At 54.4% G+C, this 20,104-nt stretch overlaps 1 protein-coding gene across 1 annotated transcript; it reads left to right on the forward strand.

Moving 5' to 3' along the window:
• Positions 1 to 18,489: 18,489 nt before the first annotated feature.
• On the forward strand, positions 18,490 to 19,716 carry COL26b_005345 (uncharacterized protein; the record flags this gene model as incomplete). The annotated part of the gene is made up of 1 exon (XM_053178197.1): positions 18,490 to 19,716. The coding sequence occupies one exon, from the start codon at positions 18,490 to 18,492 to the stop codon at positions 19,714 to 19,716; it is 1,227 nt and encodes a 408-aa protein (XP_053037788.1).
• Positions 19,717 to 20,104: the final 388 nt, after the last annotated feature.

A 20,104-nucleotide genomic window follows, 5' to 3' on the forward strand; every position in this document is an offset into this window, starting at 1 on the left:
GTGGAAAAGTGCTGTCATCCGAACCCATTGCGAGATCTTGACAGATGCAAGCCCCACGCACAACAATCCACCTGTCTGGAAGCGACAAAAAGTTTAATCTGACCTCAATTTCTCATTTCACGGGGGTGCTATATCTAGATCCTAATAAAGCCCGTAGGTCAGGGTCCATCGGAGCCGATTCGTGGTGTGCATAGCTAAGCAACCCGACCATTGGATGGCTTTTTTCAGCAGTATTTCGGAAATTGTGAGCGGATAAAGCTGGGAAAAGTATTTCGTGATCCTCACAGCTCTCATGGCGTCTTGAACATTGGGTATAGATGTTTAGGGACATGACCCGGAGGGTGCTCGTAAAGGTCGCTGACCATGGGTAATACTAGAGTCGAATTGAAGCAGTGGTTGTTCCCACGACGAATAGTGTGAAAGGGCAAATTCTGACAGAGTTTTCTCTGTCCGGAAGGAACAGGCTAAAACAGACCTAGGAACGACAGGTCGAGAAGAGAAAGTCAGTGGGTTACGAAGTAAAATGCTACGGTCATAGAACCATGGAATCGAAAACAACATGACAGTTGGGCAGGACAGCATCATACGAACAATTCGAGAGTGTGGGCAAGCCGCTATTGAATTAAGTTATGTGTCAAGCTAAGGCACAATCTCTTCCATCGCCAGATGCCAGATCTGCAGAACACACTACTAGGGTCGTTCCGATGGAAGTTTTCTTGACCTTGCCTCCCTTGGATTACTCCTTTCAGGAACGCACGAGTCTGCCCATCTCGAGCCAACTATTCTTGCGCATTCTCGCAGCTTGGTTGTCGAAGTTGATTCGTCCCTGATTCTCGTCCACAATCCTGAATCCCACTTCAACGTCATCGGACCAGTCTGCCGTGATACGACGATCCTTGTGTCCCTTTGCTCCATCCCTCAGTTCCTTGACCAAATTCCGGAGTTTCCAGCCGCGACGACCCTCCGTCGAAAACTCTCTCTTCGAGAAGGGGTCTCGATCCACGCACATGCCCTTCTCCTTCAGCTCTTTCCCGATACCCAGCAGCCTGCGTGAGATGTCTACGACGCGACACATAGTCCCGTTGATGACGCGTTGATCCGTCCACAACATCTCAAGCAGGCAGAACCAAAACGCATCGTCGTATATGGCGCGTGAGAGGACATTGGCCTGATTGTCCCGATGTCGGTTGTCCCAGAAACAGGATATCATGGTGTCCAAGAGACCAAGAAACGCTGGGAAGTGTGCGTTGGGCGGGTGAGTAGCTGTTGGCGGGTAAGCAGCCCACCTACAACGATCCATCAACCAGGGCTTGATATAACTGAAGGTCAACTGGCGCTCCGACCTGGGATCCGCAGGGACGAACCTGCTGCTGATAGCGAACAGTATGAGGTCGATCTTTTGTCGAGAGTGCTCGTCCAGTTTGTTCTCCTCACAACGATCAACGCTCAGGAGTAATTCGATTACCACTTGGAGTACTCCGAGAGTATCGGGGTGCTTGACATCTAGCCTGTGTAGCGCAAGAATACCTCAAACACCTGGGCTGAGCATCTCTGGTCAAGGAGGTCTGGCAGGAGGCTACCAACAAAACGGCACCTCCAATCCCGCTCGAGGTGTCCCATTCGTGTGTCTCCCAAGAACCTAAGACCGTGAATTTCTGGCAAACACATCATCTCCGTCGTCTTCTCCCGAAGGCAGTGGGGCACTTGAACACAAAGTAGATCAACCACTGACACTCCACCATAGCTAGCAGGCATCATGTCTCACCAGGACCCCGATGCTTTTCTCGAGATGCTCGGATGGGAATGTCCTTGCGGCGGTATGCCGGCGGATGCGCCGCCCAAGGGTCAAAGAATGCTATTAGTTCTTCGATCATAAGAGGCAACGATGACGCCGCAATCAATGCCGCAACATCTTGTTGTCAAGAAATCCTGAAGATTATTTGCAGCAACGGCATGGAGCCGGTCTTCTTACAGTATTCGTATTGTACGGGAACACGTTGTTGTCTGTATCGCTCTTGGTGCCGGTATCGAGATGCTGGTGGCGCGTCGAATGACAAATATGTGTGTACAGTTGAGATGTACGACAATGTTGGAGAAGTGAAGCAGTTAATCAGAGAAAGGTTGAATGTTCGAGCATATATTGATGGTAAAGAGCCATCTCCGAAGGCTCTTGCTCTACCTGCCCGTCACATCTTCAGAGCTATGAAAGGTTCCGATGATCGTTTCGGAGAAAACTAAGGTTTGCGAAGATATTGGTAGCAGTTTCGGTGAAGAAACAGATCGGTCGAGGAAGTTGTAGAGAACGCAGCGTGAAAGACCAGGCAACTTCAAATTTGGAGAGCTGCAGTTTGATTACTTTAAGGGCTATTTAGTCCCCTCCGATTGAAGATCTCGTCTTCAGTCTCATCGTTGCTACCCATGACGGTGTTGAGGTGGACGAAGATCGCGGTCTCACGACCCTTCAAGGTGCTATCCATATATGATCTTGTGCGCTTGAGAAGAATAGATCCAATCTTTGAAAATGTCACATGTTCATATATAATTCAGATTTTCCGAAAGTGCGCTACTCAGGTTCTCGCCCACAAATAAAATGGCTCTGCCTCGTTTGTATCCGCACCACGACAATAACTTTCATTTTCACATTTCAACGACCGATCTTGCCTCAGACTTTGATATATACCATGCGTCTTTCATCTTCAACGTCTTTGCCTGGTAAGGCTCCGTTATACTTCCCGATTTCTTCGGATAAGATATCTCTTTCGTGGTTTCGCGACCACGGAAAGGTTCCGATTGTGTCTTTGCCAGCCAAAGCCATCTTCCGTATCGTCCAACACCTTCCTCGAGAAGACGCCATCAGATGGGCGCGGACTTGCGGATACTTCACTATACTATTGTATGACCACTTCCTTCGAGAGGACGTCGAGGCAGGCCACACTGATATGCTGCCGTGGGCCTGCAGGAGAGGAAATCAAGAGCTGATCGACGCATGCCTCGACCTTGGCCTCTCGCCGAGCATGACCACCCAACCAAGTTCCGAGGACTACCAACACATTCACCGTGTACGAACCAAGCAACAATTAGAACAACACAATCCTCATCACAGGCAGCACCTATCTATGGTGTCATTGGCCCTCATCTACCGAAACTATGCTGTGTTTCGGCGACTCATTGACGCAGGTGCTGACTTGAAGCCTTTGGAGAACGACGATTTCGTCTGGGACACCACAGATCCCTCTGTACAAGACGAGAAAACTCTGAGAAGCCTCTTCTACTACGGAGGCTTGCGACCACAATTTGAGAGGCTCGTCGACAATACTTATACAGACGCGATGATGCAACAGGCTACTAGCGACTTTTTGAAGTTCATGGTCAACAAACGCATCATGGTGCCGTCGAAAAGACTGCTGGACATCGCGTTGAGACATGAAAGAGCTGATGTCGTCAGCTTCATCCTGAAGTCGCAGAGTCAGGGAATAGAAGAGCGCTGTCCATCCAATTGCCTCGGATCATCTTGTTATTTTGGCATCCTAGAAGAGGTAGTCTGGTCTCCAATTTCCTGGAAGAGTGCCGACATTCAAGAGTGCGTCAACAAGCAGATCGAGTTCCTCGTCAAAGAAAGGAGAGGAACTACAGAAAATTGCGCTGTCAAGCTGTTTGAACTCGTCACTGGCGATCCAGAGGACAAGGAAGGTTTCGGGAAATGGTTCCGTCTCTTCAAAGACGCAAAATTCGGGAAGTTGGTTCAACGTCAAAACGGCTTCATGTCTGTAGCGAAGCATATTATCGCTATGAGTGGCTACAGCTGGAGCTACGAGGAGAGTTTTCCGCATTCGACGCTGCACATTCCTTCATGGGCCGGGGTCCAGATGATCATGCTGTCGATGTACGACGACAGACTCCACATATTCGATCTTGTGCCCAAGAAATGCTCGCCTTCCGAACACTCACGGACTATTAACGCGCGCTCAAAGTTACTTGATGCGTCCAACAAAGGCTACATGCCCCCCGATTCGGTGTGCGACGGCCTATTTGAAGATACATACAATTACGGACCGGTAGGGTATCAAAGCTTCGAGCGTTTTCTCGCAGACTCCGAAACGTGGCCTGGATTGTTGTTCGAGGACGATTGGTTTGCAAGGCAGGTCTTAATTCACTTGATGATGAGCCGTCGTGTAGAACATGGAACATTGTGCCGCCTTGCCGGAATTGTAGAGCACTTGGTAGCCAGAGGTGCCTCTGGATCTGTGGAAGTCCTGCCTGGACTGGATACGCGAACTTTATTACACGTTGCATGCAAGATAAAGGTAGCTCCAGAGCCATATGACGAGACGCACCTCAATCCCTCATGCCATGACATGCAGGGATGTGATAGCGCTCCTGTTGGTTGTCTTAAGAACTGGAAGCGTCAGAGGTGGGGTTCGTGGCAGCAGGAATACTACAATCTGCGTCGAGAGAGTCTTCAGCGCATCATCAAAGCGCTTCTGAAAGGCTCAAACGTATTCCAGCGCGATAAGTCTGGGAAAACTGCCTGGAGACTCGCAAGCAAAAGCACGATCATGCTTCACACATGGGTTGAATTCGACCAAGCCCGTCGAGATCTTGCCACGAAGAGAAGGGCAGAGTATCTTCAACGCAGGGTTCAAAGGACAAGGGATCTGCGAAAAAAGCCGGTATTCCGGGAGCAAATCTTGGGGGATTGTGAGACGTGTGCCAGACGCTCTAGGTACTTCTCCTCCTGGCTGCAGAAGCGTCAGAAGTAGCACTGCACCTCATGAGCCAATCCTGGTCATACAATATTTACATACCTAGAGAAATCAAATCGATTATATAACCCATCTATCTTATCTATCTGTGCATGTTTGAGAAGTCTTGACAACAGCTTGTTTGGTACTCAATACTTAGAGGTGCTTCGGAAGCTTCTGTCATCTCCCCAAGTCTCGGAAGCCTCGAAACAAGCTGAAAAAGAAGCTGCGGAAGCGGCAAAGAGATAGACGGCAGGGAAAGAATATTGGCACCAATCAAAACAAAGAGGCGCAACAACCTGGCTACCCAGGGAGGTCGTGCTACGCAAACCCAGCCCAGCACCCGTCGTCAAATCTTTACAAAAGTAGAAATTGAGGCATCCGTCACAGATACCACAATACCAATAACATCAGCCAAGGGCAAGATATGTGTTCGTGGTAGTCAGCACAATGATAACGGGTGGTTCTCGAACTTGACCAGTGAGTGTTCACAACCAATGACGGCCCAGTCATAGCCAGGCAACACCAGTCATCTTCAACGAAATCTCAGGAGATTCAAAGGGTACTCTGTCTGTTAAGTTTTCCAACAGAGCTCAAGTACGACGGCCACAGAGGATTTGGGGATGATACCTCGAGCATGTGACACCATCTATGTGATTGAACGGTCAGCTGGCGGCTCGCATCGCAACCATGCCTGTGCTGTTGATGGTGATGAGCATCCAATCCTGAGGTATCTTCGTGCCTCAGAGTAGGAACCACGCAATTGAGCTGGTATTCACGCAGCCCAGTGTGAAAACACTGTCCTTCTCAGCAGAGCATATGCCTTGTAATCATGTCGAGAAGAACATCATCCGGAGAAATGAGTTACGCAGCAATAATTAAGGGGTGCCCCTATTGAACGCAACCCAAAGTGCTTGACTCATATCCAGGCATAGCAATGATACAAACCAATACAATACCATAGTACGTCATCGAGGAGGCCTACGAATATGAGGCGCCGCACAATAATCCCAAAGACTACATGCATTCATCGCCAGATCTCGCATCTGAGGCCAACGGCCCAAACCTCAAATCACATCCGCACATCTCGGACATGTGAGACTCACCTTCGGGCAGTGCACAAATGCCCTAGCCTCTCAACACCTCCCCCTCTGCGTAAGACGACATCACTCACCTCAGAAAGCAAGATAAGCCCGAACCAAATTCTGCCAGTCAGGTGCCCCCATCCTCCAAACGCTCACCTCATTCGGCCAAAAAGACGCGGCTGCTGCCTACACAGCCCGTCCCAAGCACCTTCAAAACGAAGCGAACGCACAAATGATTTGTTGTTGTTGATTTCCTTCCACGGAACATACACACACCCCTAATTCCCGAGACGCCGGAAACACAGTCGTCATCGAGGCGCGGTGCCTGGCCCCCAAAGCCTGAAGACCAAAGGTCCGCTGCCCGTGACAGGACCAACTCAATTCCAAAGGTGGCGATATCAATACCAGAAAATTTCAAATAAACCACCAATCCCCAACCACCCAAAATCATTTTAACGAATAGGCACTCAAATTCATAGCATTGACCCTGCCAGAACCTCGCAAGGACGCAGGTCCAGACCAGAGCGAACCGTCGAAGGGTACAAAAAAAAGTGTGAGTCACAGCAGGGTGTGCCGGAACACCGGCGAATCATGAACACGTATGACTCCCCTTTCTACGTAGCGCAGCCCGGCCATTGCAAACCTCGGGGCTTTCCTCATTTGCCATTCACACCTGGGTCGTCGGTGGTTGGGCGGTTATCCTAAAGGGGGTGTGTATGTGAAGAAACCGTGAACGCATCCATAGCACAGGAGACAACAGCGCCAGGGGAAGAAATCACAATCATGAACAACACGGAAACCTGCCAACAGTCCTTCTGTCATGTAATTGTCAGCAAGGCAAGATCTAGGCCCCCTCCAGATCGTGCAAGAGTCTTGAAAGTTTACAATCGGGCGGTGAGTTGGCAGTGTCTGTGTGTGTCTGCGGATGCAACAATCCTGCACCCTGCTGCTGCTGCGGCTTGCGACCCTGCGTATCTACCTCTCCGGGCTTGTTGGCCCAGCCTGCCTGATTTTTGCTGCCCAAAGCCTTACCAGGCCACGAGGGTTGCGGCGGGAACTAAAACACGCATGTGGGCAGATGCAACGGAGAAATTGCAATAAAAAAAAGGTCAGCAAAAGAAAACGGTGTAACAAGCAGCCTGCTGGTCGCGGGTGAGAGAGAGGGAGGGACCGCGAAGAAAAAAGGTGAGCCCAGATCGCATGCGCCCGGCGCATTCAAGCCTAAGGCCGACAGCCACACACCCAACCTTGCAGGCGGCCTGCACGCCTGCAGCGCGTTTGCGTCATAAGCGATAGTGAGTTGCGAAAAAGTGGCCAACTTTTCAGGGTACCGGCGCAAGAGAAGACGAGGTACAACGCTTGAGCTGGGTGTGCAAATAAGTCGGTACATTGATTGAAAGTCTCTCTCTGAAGCAAAACCCGTTGGGAAAAACGCCGCCTGGTGAGATTTGTCAAAAGACGCTTCGAACGGCGGAGAAAACAAAAGAGTCATACCCGCTGCTCGGATTGGTCGGGTGGGTGCTGAGGTCCGGACAGACTTCCCTCCGCCGTTGCTTTTTTCCCCCCTTCTTCAAGGGGGACCCGAAAGCCCGGGACCGAGCGGGACATCCGGGCGCTTTCTCGAGTGGCGAATCCGGGCCTCCCCGCCGTCGCACCGCGAATCATTGGCCAGTTTCCCCTCGATGCTGTGCCACATTTCACATTTTCCCATCGATTGAGACATGGATCTGCGCCACACCGACGCTGCGCTTGGCTTTTGAGCAGTGTGGGTAGCAACCGTTCGGGTGTGGCGTTCTGGTGTGAGGACGGAGCGGAGGTTTACGCGTGGCTATCCCGACGACATTCGTCTTCGAGGCTGCGCGGTCTAAGTGTGCTTCTTTGGGCGATTTCGCCGTGCAAGTCCGTCACGGGACGTAGTTTCTGTGCAAAAGTCCGCGCAAGCGATGAGCAGCTTTGACTCATATCTACACCGGCGGCCGACGGGTTGCCGGAGCCCCGTATCTTGTCGAGACAGGAGAGGATGTTTCTTGTGTAAACTTCACATGTCAGGTGATGATTCATCGTCAATAACGATGCGACGAAGAACCCATCGCCCCCGAGGCCTCCTACCGTGATTCGACTAGGATCATCACAGTATCGCCATCACAAACACGAACAATCATCCCATCCTGGATGCTATCTGATGATTCCCTCCCGCCATTGGCCAGCTGTCATCCACGGAAATCGGACCAGTCAACGACTGCATCACACCCAGATCCGCTCCTTCCCCTAGCCCCCGAAACCCTTTTCCCAGCTTCGCTACACGATTCGCGAATTGGAAGAAAGAGAAACGCAGGCCCAAAATTGAAGAATAAACATCAACCACAACTTCTGCCCCTCCCGCTCCTGGCCCCTTTCCGCCGTTGTTGCAGAAACCCTCCTCCTCCCGATAGGTCAAACACCACCAGCAGGGCCGAGGGAGGGGCGCGTTTGATATCTGCACTGCACGGCGGCTCTTCTGGAAATTCCCCTCGGAGCGAGAGAGGGGCGTGCATACACCGCATACATGACGTTTTGAATGAAATGCGAGGCGGGCGTGTAGACAGGGCGAGAAGCCGCAGGCTGGAATCCGTTGGTCCATGGTGTGCATGGCTCGCCGTCAAGGTTCGCTGCGTCCGGTCCGCATCTGCGTCTGCGGCCGGAGCGCGCGTGCGGTGGTTGTAGTGCTTGATGCGTTGTCCACAGCAGCAGCAGCAGCAGCAGCAGCAGCCGCCTCCGGGGCCTGGTCTGTCCCGGTCTGCCAGCCGCTGCACGCCTCTCCCATGATAGAGAAAGGCACACATTCAAGGAGAGCAAAAATCAGGGAAAATCTTCTTCAAGGGTTAATTCTGGCCCCTTCTTCGCAGAATGCTAAAGAGATCACCGCTAGCCAGGGGTCTGGTTGAAAGAGTCCAGAATCATGGGGAATACCCGTGGACATCCCGGGGTTATCATGGATTAGTCCGCCCAGTCGCGGCCAGCACTTTCAATTTGGACCTTTTGCTCCTCTCACCGCGTTACAGATACCGCTCGTGATCATCGCGGGTGGGAAGCAAGTCCACCTCCGCCAACCGAGAAGCGAAGCGCGCGAGTGGTCTCCGATTGCCGCTACGGCTTTAAACTCCAGACTCTCTCTCGCTTCCCCACACCGAAACAGGCGCGGATTGTCAGAGACTAGACAAGACATCGAGATTTGCCCACTTTGGCGCATGGCGAGGAAGGACGGCGAGGTTCGGAGGTCACATCCCGCTTACTCGCTCGCCGTCGACCGTGGCCCGGGAATCGTATTCCTGCCCATATTGCCGTCGTCGGTCAGGCGTGGGAATTCATTCAGCTGCCCTCTGGGCTCCCAAGCCGGGCTGGCAGCACTCGACACCTGTGGGCTGATGTCCCTGCGGCGGTTGCGTCTTGTCCTCTTCTGGTAGGACGTCACCCGGCCCCGCGATATATCGCCATTCTCAGCAATATCGTGCAACTCTAACACCGGCCCACGTTAGTGATCATGGGCTCGATTCAAGAAACCACATGACGAGGCGAAGCGGTCAGAGTGTGAACGTTGTCAAAGGAGGAGACAAGAAAGACAAAAAACACCAATCCTGTGCGCAACCCTACGTCACCGTACCCTAATGATCCCTCACCATCGGGGCGTATGGGATCCAAAACAGCTTCTTCAGAACCCAACCGGCAGCGGGCATTTGGGGACGCAAGAGCACGAATAATAAAAGTCAAAATAGGGCGTGTTGAATGCGATACCCCCTCCCTCTCCTTCTTCCCTCCCTCGCGTCTGCAACGATATGCAATGCGCATGCAAGTTCCCCGCCAGTCCGCGAGGGCGGGCAGCGGTACTGGTCCGTTTGAGACATGAAAAGGTCATCGTAGGGCGGTTGCCATGGACGTCCAAAGAGTCGGTGAGTGCCAGCGTGGTTTTGCGGTGCCTGTCACATTTGCGGTCTGGGCCTGGTTCCGGAGGGCCGGACGAAGGTTGAATGGACTCGTGGGATCAATGGAGGGGCAACATTACTGCAGCAGAGGAGGCAGCAAGGCGGGCGGTTGCTACTAGGAAAAGTGAAGCAAAGCCACCCCTTGCCCTAATTTTTGGGTGGGAAGCTGGGCCTTCTTTTCAGGATTTTGGGAAGGGCAGGCGGAGTTTGGGGGCGTGGACCTTTGGGGGGATGATGGGCGCAGGCGAGTGTGCATTAGAAGAGGGTTTGATGACCCGGCAGCATCGATGGGATGCAGGCAGGCCTGCGAGTACCCAGCTGGAGGGGTTCGGTGCGGACGAATAGACGTCAATGAAGCCATCGCCAGTGGAGTTTTTGGTGCGTCTCGGTGTCGAGCGGATGGGTGTGTGATCGCAGGAAGGTTTAGAGGTGTTGGGTTAGGGGAGACGCTTGCCAAAAAGCCCTGCACGATGCACCTCACCACCTTTCAGATGGGACTCTGGCAGGCAGAAGAATGGATGGAAGGCAGACAGAATGCAAATGCAGTGGGACCCCTGAGCCCCCGGCCGCAGGATTAGGGATGCGGATGCGGCCCTCGTGGTGCGTTAGCGGCCCCCTCCAACGGCCCTGGCCGCCCGTCATGACTGGCCCGAGGACTCGTCGCGCCGGAGCAAGAGGAAGCAACTTCTGGCTGAGCGTCGGGCGACGTGTTCGCTCACACCCAATCAAGAGGGAAAGCCGCCCATCTCTGGCCTTAGGAAGGGGGTCCGAAAGGGTCTAATAGGGCCCGGTCGAGACGCACCAAACACTCGATTCGCTTTGGGCGTTGGACAGCAGTGCAGCTGGAGTCGTAGGAAGTTGGGACGAAAGGCATGAGGAAAACCCGGCGGTGCGCATCATGGCCACTACACCGCACACCTCGCGCTCGCAAAGGTTCACACACCTTACGCAGCTACAGTCGATGGCGCGCCTTTCTTTGCTTCTGCTTGGTTCAGCCTGCGTTGCTATGAGTCACTGTGCGCTGACCTTGCCGTGTCCGGCGCAACATGATATGGTGTGGTATGTCTGGCATGAGGGGGAATGACGCTGAATGAGGAGTGCCGCGAAACGAAATGAGATGAGCCCTCTGCCTCGGTGAGAGATGCGAAAATTTTTCACATCGAAGCCAGGAAAAGCAAATTGCTACACACACCACACACAGACGGGACATTTGGCGCAACCTGCCGCTTGGGCGCAGGGCTCTTGACGAGAGCCATGGGTGTTGACGCACACACGCACACTTTCCAACAATATCGTTGACCGACTAGGATCAATATTGACAAGAATAACAACACGCAGGGAGACAGGACGCCATTGTGTGTACAGGCAGACAGACCGACAGACTGACTGCCCGCCTCACAGACGAGCGGTCCAAGCCCTGCTTCTCTGACCGAAACTTGCGATCCACGGTGAAGGGGACCTGTGTTCTAGAAAAACAATCAAGAAAACTTTTTTTGTGGTGGGATGAAGCAAGCGAACCAAGCGAGAGACAGGACCGCACTGAAGCCCTGTATTCACAAGCTTGTGCCAGAGCCATGCGCGCGCGGCAGCCAGATTGCTGGGTTGGGAGTGGACTCAGAGCCGGGGAGGAAAGACAGAGAGCAAGGATATGAGGGGGGAACGCCAGTGTCAAGGACATGCTGAGCGCCGGATGTTGGAGACGGGAGACGCTGGACCGGTGTGGAGCCAACACCAACTGCAGCAGTGCAGCGCAGCGGTACGGGCAAGGAGTCGGGGACAGGGGAGCTTCAAAGACTCTATCCACTCGGGACGCTAGGAATAGCTGCCTATGTGACGCTATCTCGTCTCTGCACTGCAGGGGACAGGGAAGGGGGTGTGCGATTTGGGAACCTCGAGCCTGTGGTGAAGTTTGGACCGTGGTGTTTTCCCATCTGGCCCGTATCTGGAGCGGCCCCAACAACATCAACGCTTGTCTCTTGATGGAGCGACCCGTAGCAGTGAGTGTACCACAGTACAGATCACCCAGCAGATTCGACAAGACGATGGCCGTGCTGAAATACTGTACGGAGCAAAGTATGGCTGGTGCGGCGTTGCAGAAGGCGTTGATCCATCTCGGTCAGTGATTGCGACAACAAGAAAGTCAAGCGGCCGTCGGTGAGGAACGAAACAGAGTCAACGCGACGTCGACTCCTCCAAGGTGAGTCAATGGTAGTTCGTCGAGGAATGTTCTTTAGGATTGACTTTCCCTGTCGCCCGCTCTCGGACGGTCCCTGAATGTTTATCCAGACGATAAGAAATGGCGACGGCAGGCACAGGCCGAACGAAGTGTATGAGACGGGAAAAACAGACGTCGGCCGAGACATGAGGCTGCTGCCCATGCGAGACACGACAGACACGACGCGACTCATTCCGTCCGTGAGCCTCCAGACCAGGCTGGGCCACAACAACGGCACTGCATATTAGGTCTTGGGTGAGACGCGGCCGAAAAGGTAGTTGAGTGAAGTAGACACCGTAGAATGAGACTCGAGTCGGCGCAGAGGCTGGTGGCATGCGCTGCTCTACACTCCTGTGATGCGTATCGGGCAAAAGACCACATGGGCATTCCAGGGGTTCAAATCGCTGTTGCAGCTGCGATCACAGGCCGCCTGTCCATTGCGCGCATCGCAGCGCGGGTCTACTTGGAGTCTGGGCTCGCATGGTCCAGATGGTGACCCCTCGCTTTGCTGCAGGCGCCTGGCTGAACAGTGCAGGAGAGCAAACAATGTCTTTCTTGAGTGGCTGCATGGGCTGAAGGGAGCAAAGCCTGTCGTGAAGTGTTGTTCGGGACCGGCTGACGGGCGTCGACGTCGGACCAATCCCTTGCAGCGCTCGATTTTTGACGGAAAGCTCCTGCAGGGGAACATTTCAATCGCAATTGTTTCCTCTTGCATGGCTCAAGACTTTCAATTCTTCCCACTTACTCAATTACCGCGAGCAGAAAGTCGGTTCAACGCTCGGCGGCGTTTTCCCAGGAGACCCCTGGGACGAGTGTAAATAGTTTGACGAGGACGGTGTCACGAACACGAGGCCAGCGCTCTGCCATGAGCGGCGAGCATCTCACAGCTCGTAAATGGCGAACTCCATTATTGGCACCCAATGCTTGGGTTGCGAACTGCTTGGGCCGCAAAAGACCAGGGTCTCGGTGCACTGCCTTCTGCCCACGGATTGCCTCGCCAGCGAAATGAGCTGCAACAATAAAAACAAACGAGGATTCAAGGTGAGAAGCCAATGAATGTAGTTGAAATTGAAGATGCCGGTCGCGAATGCCAGGCCCGAGAGCAAGCAGGTGGGTGCGCCGCCCGGTGTGTAGGGAGCCAGCCAAGGTGAGACAAGGCCATCGCCGGCGTCTCCACTAACATGCCCCCTTTTCCCACCCCCTGGAAGACGGTGCTTGTCGCAATGGGAGGGATCTTTTGACCGAGCTCACACCGTACACCGCGGTCCATGGTCGGTCACCGATGGAGGTGGGCGCATCGAGGCTTGGTGGCCACGTAACAGTTGAAGCGTGAAAACGCGTTGGTGGCCGGTAAAGCCATTGAGGACGAGTGGCGCGATAGTTTGCTGGATAAGGGCAAGCGACAAGCAACCCCAAGATCGACATGCGCTACAAATAACGGCGGAATGGCAGAGTCGTCGGTGGCACTGGATGGCGGAGGGGCAACGAGGACGGGGAAGACAGGCCAGTTCATCCGGTCGTCCAAAGTTGTGGGCTTGACTCCAGACGGCGGGCTAAGGAAGGAAAAAAAGTGTGCCGACTGCGACGATGACTGGGGAGTCGCGCGGAAAAAGAGGGTCGGTCTGGACCACTGGGAAACGTTCAGTCGGAACACCTCAGGCTGAGGTCATGGCCATGAGCATGGAATCCATCCCATTCGACCATGCGGATGATGGGCTCCACCTCAGCTTCGATGCCCTGGCCGATGCCGCCGCCGCTGTGCTTCCGTCCCGTCGGTAGGCTTCTTTCCTCTCGGCGATCGAGTCATTGGATGGTGATGACCCGGGCTAATACAACATGGAAGCGTGGTAGGCTGTAGCGCGTCGTAATGGATGGAGGTCGTAGCTGAGCTTGCGGAGAAGAATTGTTGGAGGCGAATGGAAAGTGCTGGACTGGAGTCAGAGGCGCGGCGACATTGGAGCTATGTACTATGTATACACTTAATTAGTTGATCACCGATGATGGACAGGAGGAGGCGAAAAGGGCTGCATACGCACTGGAGACAGCCATGCGAATAAAAGTGATAGATTGACGTTGGAATTGTTGTTGCGTTCGGGTTCATCCCAGCGGTTGGCCTCAATCTAATGCAGGGGTCTGCATTGTGGGCGACCGTCCGAAGACTGCTATTGCCTGCCAGTACCCGAGCAGCAGCACAGAGTCGGGATGATGCAGGCAGACAAACAGACGAGGTGCGGTGCGGACGAGCGGGTGACGTGCGTTGGAAAGTGCAATTCCATCGCGGGCTTGCAGAAGTCCTTGCGCAACAGACGGGAGTTACCCTTGGTGCTGATGCCAAACTCTGATTCGTGGAAGGGGAGCGCGTTGGAAAGAAGCAGACAGAAGATGGGATTGAGCACGCACCACACTGCATTCCGTCAAGTCGTTTCTCATCTGGAAGGTCCCCTTCCTTCCTCCTTCCTCTTTCCCATGTCGGACCGGGCCCTCCTGCCATTGGATGCCTCTTTTGCCAGTGAAGAAGCCACGTCCCGAGTTTACCTTATCAGGTGGCGACTTGCAGCAGCCTGAGGTAGGTACCGAGGAAAGCACGTCAGCAACCTTCAACAAAGTGCACTTTCCCCCATTGCTGGATAAAGTGAAGAATTAATGGCGAATCAATGCTGCTTCTCGTCCCCCTCACCTTCCCCGGTGCTCCCTCTGCCACACCGGGCCACCGGGCTTGGGCTCGCCTGGCTCACCACGCTCACCTGCTGCCCTCTCCGGTCACCGTGGATGGAGAGGGATGGCTGGGCCACGGCGGCCACCGAGGGGCCCCTCTCTGCCCGCTGCCACTCACCTGCAGGTTCCGCTACCCGTCACCCCGCGTTTGAGGGTGCATGTGGCCATGTGATGGGCGAACTCCTCCACTCAAGCCCGTGAACTGCCGCATCGTCACTATCGCAGGCGCTTACTGCTCAGCCACTTGATTATTCACGTTGGAGGAGACAGACTGAGGGTGTGCACACTGCGCACCTATCACTTGCACAGTCACGTTTTGAGCCTCTCATCTTCACCGGTCTCCCTGGGAGGGTGTGATCACTTATATCGCATCTCCCATATCTCGCGCATTATCCCATCCCTTCCATCGTGAATGGTGACGCTCGTCATCGCCAACCCCTCCAACGTGATCACGCCTGCATGCAAGACGCCTGGACCTGCCTTGCCCTCTTGCTTCTCGCACCATTCCCGTTCATCCTTCCTGTTTCCCCCCCCGTGTCTTGTACAGAGTATCATGCATCCATATCATTAAAGGGCCTCTGACTCCCAGCCCCGCTTCGTCGTCTCCTCCTGCCTTTTCGTCCTCTTGCATCTTGGTCATCGCATCGTGGCCTGCCACTTACACCCAACACCACCAGGCAAACATTGTCGCGGCCTGCCTCTGGGAGTCACCTCTGCCGGACCTACCAACCAGCCAGCCGCCTATAAGACAAAGCACAGAACTCGTCACACCACCGCGAACAAGTCTATCGCATCACCAACCTCCTCCGGATCAATCGCCCGGCTGCACTCTCCCTGGCGCGGCTGGTCGCAATCCTCTGCTTGTGATCCGGTGTTACCAAGCCTATCTGGCTGCACCTCCAAAACCCCAGCTCATCTTCCCGCCGCGCAGCTCTTGGCGCAATCGTTTCTGTCGCATTCCGCAGTCGAACAATTCCACGGACCGAAGCTGCCAGCTGCTCATTTCCAAGGGACGGCACATCTCATCTGCCATAGGACCGAGGCTCCGACTACGCCTCAACGCCAACCAGGGGGGTTTCCAACCACATTTGCAAACCCAAGGGACGAAAAGCAAGGGGCAAGGGGAAAAAAAGTTCGACCTATCCGTCCCTGCAACTCAGACCGGGATTCGCCAGACTGCTTCCTCCTAGCTCTCTCTATCGCTGTCAAGGCTAAGCAGCCTCACCGAGGACGCACGGAAGGGCGCGAGCAGGCAGCACCTGGCCACGACAAGAAGCACGACGAAGAACCACCACCGCCAACAACACCAACACCAACACCAACATTCAGCCCAAAACAACAATCGGAGCCATTCCTCTGACTCTTCACGGAGCGCATCTGGATTCTTCTCGCCCCAACCATTGTCGCACACCTTCCCTATTGATCCTCCCCATCCCTGAGGAATCTCTGTCGATATTGCGGCGACAGGCCACGAAATCATCTTCATGCCAATCGCACCGTAGAGTTTTCTCTAGCCTTGTCCGACCTACCAAAATCGTCGCCGGCAGGGTGGGCTCGTGTTTCGGTGGCCTTCACCTTGACACCGTATGATTCACTCGAGGAATCCCAAGCTCCCAACAATTGCTACCCTGCTCGATAATCAAGGACCAGACAGCGGCCAGCCACGTTACGCCAGGGGGTAGAGCAGAGAGAAAAATTTTCACTGGGACGCTCGAGCGGCACTGGGCCCCGGTGAGATCCCGCTGCCGCACCGTTGGAGTGCTTTTTTGGGGAGGCCATTTCCAAATCCAATTATCTCCACGCCTGTTCGTGCGAGCAGCCAATTTCGCTTACCAAACAACCGGCAAATTTTTACACACGGCAGCGCCTGAAATCACTAGGATCACTGGGATTGCATCTCTGGGGTTATTTTTTTCACCAGCACTTTTGGGCGGCGACTAGGAGCTCCAGCCGGGATCCCACGGACGTTGGCGTCGACTCATTGAAACGACAAGGCCTCCCAGTCCTGACTTTTTGGTTCTCCAGCACAGCCCGGGTCGATTTTCTCGAGTGTTCCCTGCCGTCAGGTCCATCGGGAACCAGAGTTCAGGGCAGACACCGGATTTTGATACAGGTGTGGGCGATTTTGGCGTCGACGTGTGAATATCGATCTACGGCTTCACGCCATTCCACTTGTTTCGACCAAGAAGGAAGGCTGAGATTGACACAGAAGCCGCGTCCCCCGAAACACTAGAGGGGAGGTGACAAGATTGTGTGTCACACTCGGCGACGAACAATAGAAAAAAGCAATCAAAAAGAGGTGCGGCGCGAGTGCCAGCATCGCGCAAGCCAGTTGCCTGTGGACAAACAGAGGCGGCCAACACGGCGACGAGAACAGCATTCTTCGCGGGCTCTCTTTATTTTCGCAGACCTGCCTGGCGCCGCTGTGCCCCGACTACAAGGCATCCTGTCGAGTCAGCGTCATCGCCTCAGCGCGACCCCTATTGCTCTCAGTCGAGCAGTGCGCGCTGATTGACACTGACTTGCTGCGCCGGACTGAGGCGGATTCTAAAAGATTTGGACCGGGAGCAGGCTCAGAGCGACGAGAGTCATCATCGCCATAAGAACCCTGAGTTGTCCACGCATTGGTGCATCCTCCAAGCTGAACCACGGACATAACGGGCTGAGTCGCAGTTTGCTGGCGTTGGATTCGCTGTGGGCGCACGAACAGCATCGCAACTACAGACGACGGGCCGGCGATTGGTGTTGGACCGAAGAGAGAGACTCACCTCTCACGCAGCCGTTCACTGGCAGTGTTTGCGACGATAAGCTGGCACTGTACGCTGTGTGGCTCATCCAGACCTCCCGCAGGTGTGAGTAATGCTCAGCGCTGCACGACGGCTGGAAGAGAGAGATACTAAGCCAGCTTGCTGCGAGTACCTGTTTCTATCACCACCCTCCCCCCCTTGGACACCTTCAGTCTGTGTCCCCCTTCCAAAATCCCAGAGTGGAGGGGCCTAAATTGGGGCCAGGTTCCGTGTCCTCGCACGCTAGAGCCAGCCACTCCTGCCACCCCTGTCCTGTCCTGCAGCAAGGTTCTAGGGAGCAACTTCCCTGGGCTCCGCCGCTACCTTAGCAAAGTCCACACCACACCCCCTTGTCCCCCTTCCAGTTCCACCACGAGCACCACCCCCCTTGGGTCGACGGTGGACTCCTCTCACCCTTCTCCTCACACACAAAACCTGCGTGGGAATAATTAAATAGGCCGCACCCTCACCATCCTCTTAGGCTTTCCCCTCTCTTCTCACATTTTTGGCTTTTGCCAATCACTTCAATCTTTGATCATTCAGCCTCAACCCAACTCCAGTCCTACATCAACGTCATCGTTTGATTTGCTGGCGAGCCTCCGAAGCAACCAGCACCTTCTACCACGCTCTACCGAGATCGAGAAAATTCTCGCTCCGCTCGGTAATCTGGATCCTATCCTTGGTCATCGAGGGTAACCCGAAGCAGTTATACAACCTGGTCATGTTCGGTCACAGAAGACAATTTCCCTCTCCTCTATCATCCGATCGCATACCAAGGTGACCTGCTTCACCTTCTTTCGTGCCTCGACACCGGCGCGACACCTGGCCCTGGAATCAGACATCCGCATCACACCAACCGAATTTTGGAGGAAACGACTTCAAGAGTTAGCAAGAGGACGACGCAGCAGGAGACGCTGAAGATTTGAGACGAAGAACTTTGGACGCTACCGAACAGACGTCGCAAGAGACAGGCCAACACCAGACATCATGGCCAACTACACATCACCCTACCCCGGTTCCACTCCCGGCGAGGAGTACTACTACTCCCGGGAACGATTCCAGTCGGCAACTCCCACTCCCTCTCCGAGGGGTCACGCATCCTACTACTACTCTGGCGCCACTCCCCAGAGACCGGCGACCCGCGCCCACTTCCGCAACGCCAGCTCCGGCTTCAGCGAGTACAGCCCTCGTCCCCCGACGGCTTCGCCGCGGTACACGAGCGATGGCCATTATGCCACGGCAAATGTGAGTAGTGGTCATCATTCGCGCAAGCATTCATGGGCCACTCCGTCGCAACCAAAGCGCGAGCGCCGAACTTCCTTTGTCTATGTCCGGGCCTCCACGCCCCTTGGCGAATCCGACGAGGACGAGTTCTTCGAGATGGATGGACGCACCTACGTCTTGCCGGCACAGTCGCGGTCGAGGAACAAGAGACACTCTATTCAAGACACATATTTCTATGAAGACGCCGCTCGAGGATATCCCACTGATTACCACTATCCCAAGCAGGGCGGATTCACTTACATTGAGCGCGATGCCATCCCCTACGAGTCTTCTTCCCGCTCGCGTCCCTCCCCGGCCAACACCCATGCCCGCCGCTCCTCGGCGAATGTCCCGCAGAGACCCTCTACCACCCGCCCCACGTCCCAGCAGAAGAAACCCACGCCCGTTCGCCAGGCCACCGATGCTGATGCCAAGAGGCACAAGATCCCCCCTGGTTACTCGCTCAAGAACTGGGATCCCACTGAGGAGCCAATCCTCCTGTTGGGCAGTGTCTTCGACTCCAACTCCCTTGGCAAGTGGATCTACGACTGGACTGTCTTCCACCACGGCCCTGCCACTCCCATCTCCGACATGGCTGGTGAGCTCTGGCTCCTTCTTATCCAGCTCGCAGGCAAGATCAAGCGTGCGGATGAGACTGTTGACCGCGTCCGCAGCACTGAGAACAAGGAGATCCTCGATGACTTCATTGACTCGGGCGAGCGCCTGACTGACAAGCTCCGCAAGCTCCTCAAGACTTGCGAGACTCCCATGCTCAAGGCTAACAAGAAGGGTGCTTCCCTCGGCAAGAACGCCGGTGTCGAGTTCGTCGAGACTCTCTTCGGCCGTGAGCGCGAGCTTGACAAGACCGAGCGTTTCATGCAGGGCGTCCGTCTTTTCAACCTGAGATTCGATGCCAACTGTGAGGAGATCCTCCGCAACCCCACGGCTTAGAAACCTCCGCTTGGACACTCTGCCTGGTCTCTTAATGTCTATTGTCTCATTCCTGGACGCATTCTTCCACTGGACACCCGGACTACCCACATGGACACATGGAGCCACACATACCACACAGAAAACTCCAAAAAAACCAATATCGAACCCACGGAGGGAGTTGCCGATTGTACGATTAGGAATTTGTTTTCCGGATCTCATTTTCCCAGGGAATTTCCTTTTCCATCTCTATCTACGCACCAGGGATTTGGACTTTCTCTCTTATCACCATAAACATAATACGGCGCGAGCTGTTATTGCATCGGGGATACATACCAAGGATCTTTTCTTCTTTCGATACCCGAGATACCTACGGATCACTCGACGCTGGATTCCCGAGTCGACGAAC

Source organism: Colletotrichum chrysophilum (assembly GCF_026319265.1).
Source record: "Colletotrichum chrysophilum strain AFK26 chromosome Unknown scaffold_36, whole genome shotgun sequence".
NCBI classification, from domain to species: Eukaryota; Fungi; Ascomycota; class Sordariomycetes; order Glomerellales; family Glomerellaceae; genus Colletotrichum; species Colletotrichum chrysophilum.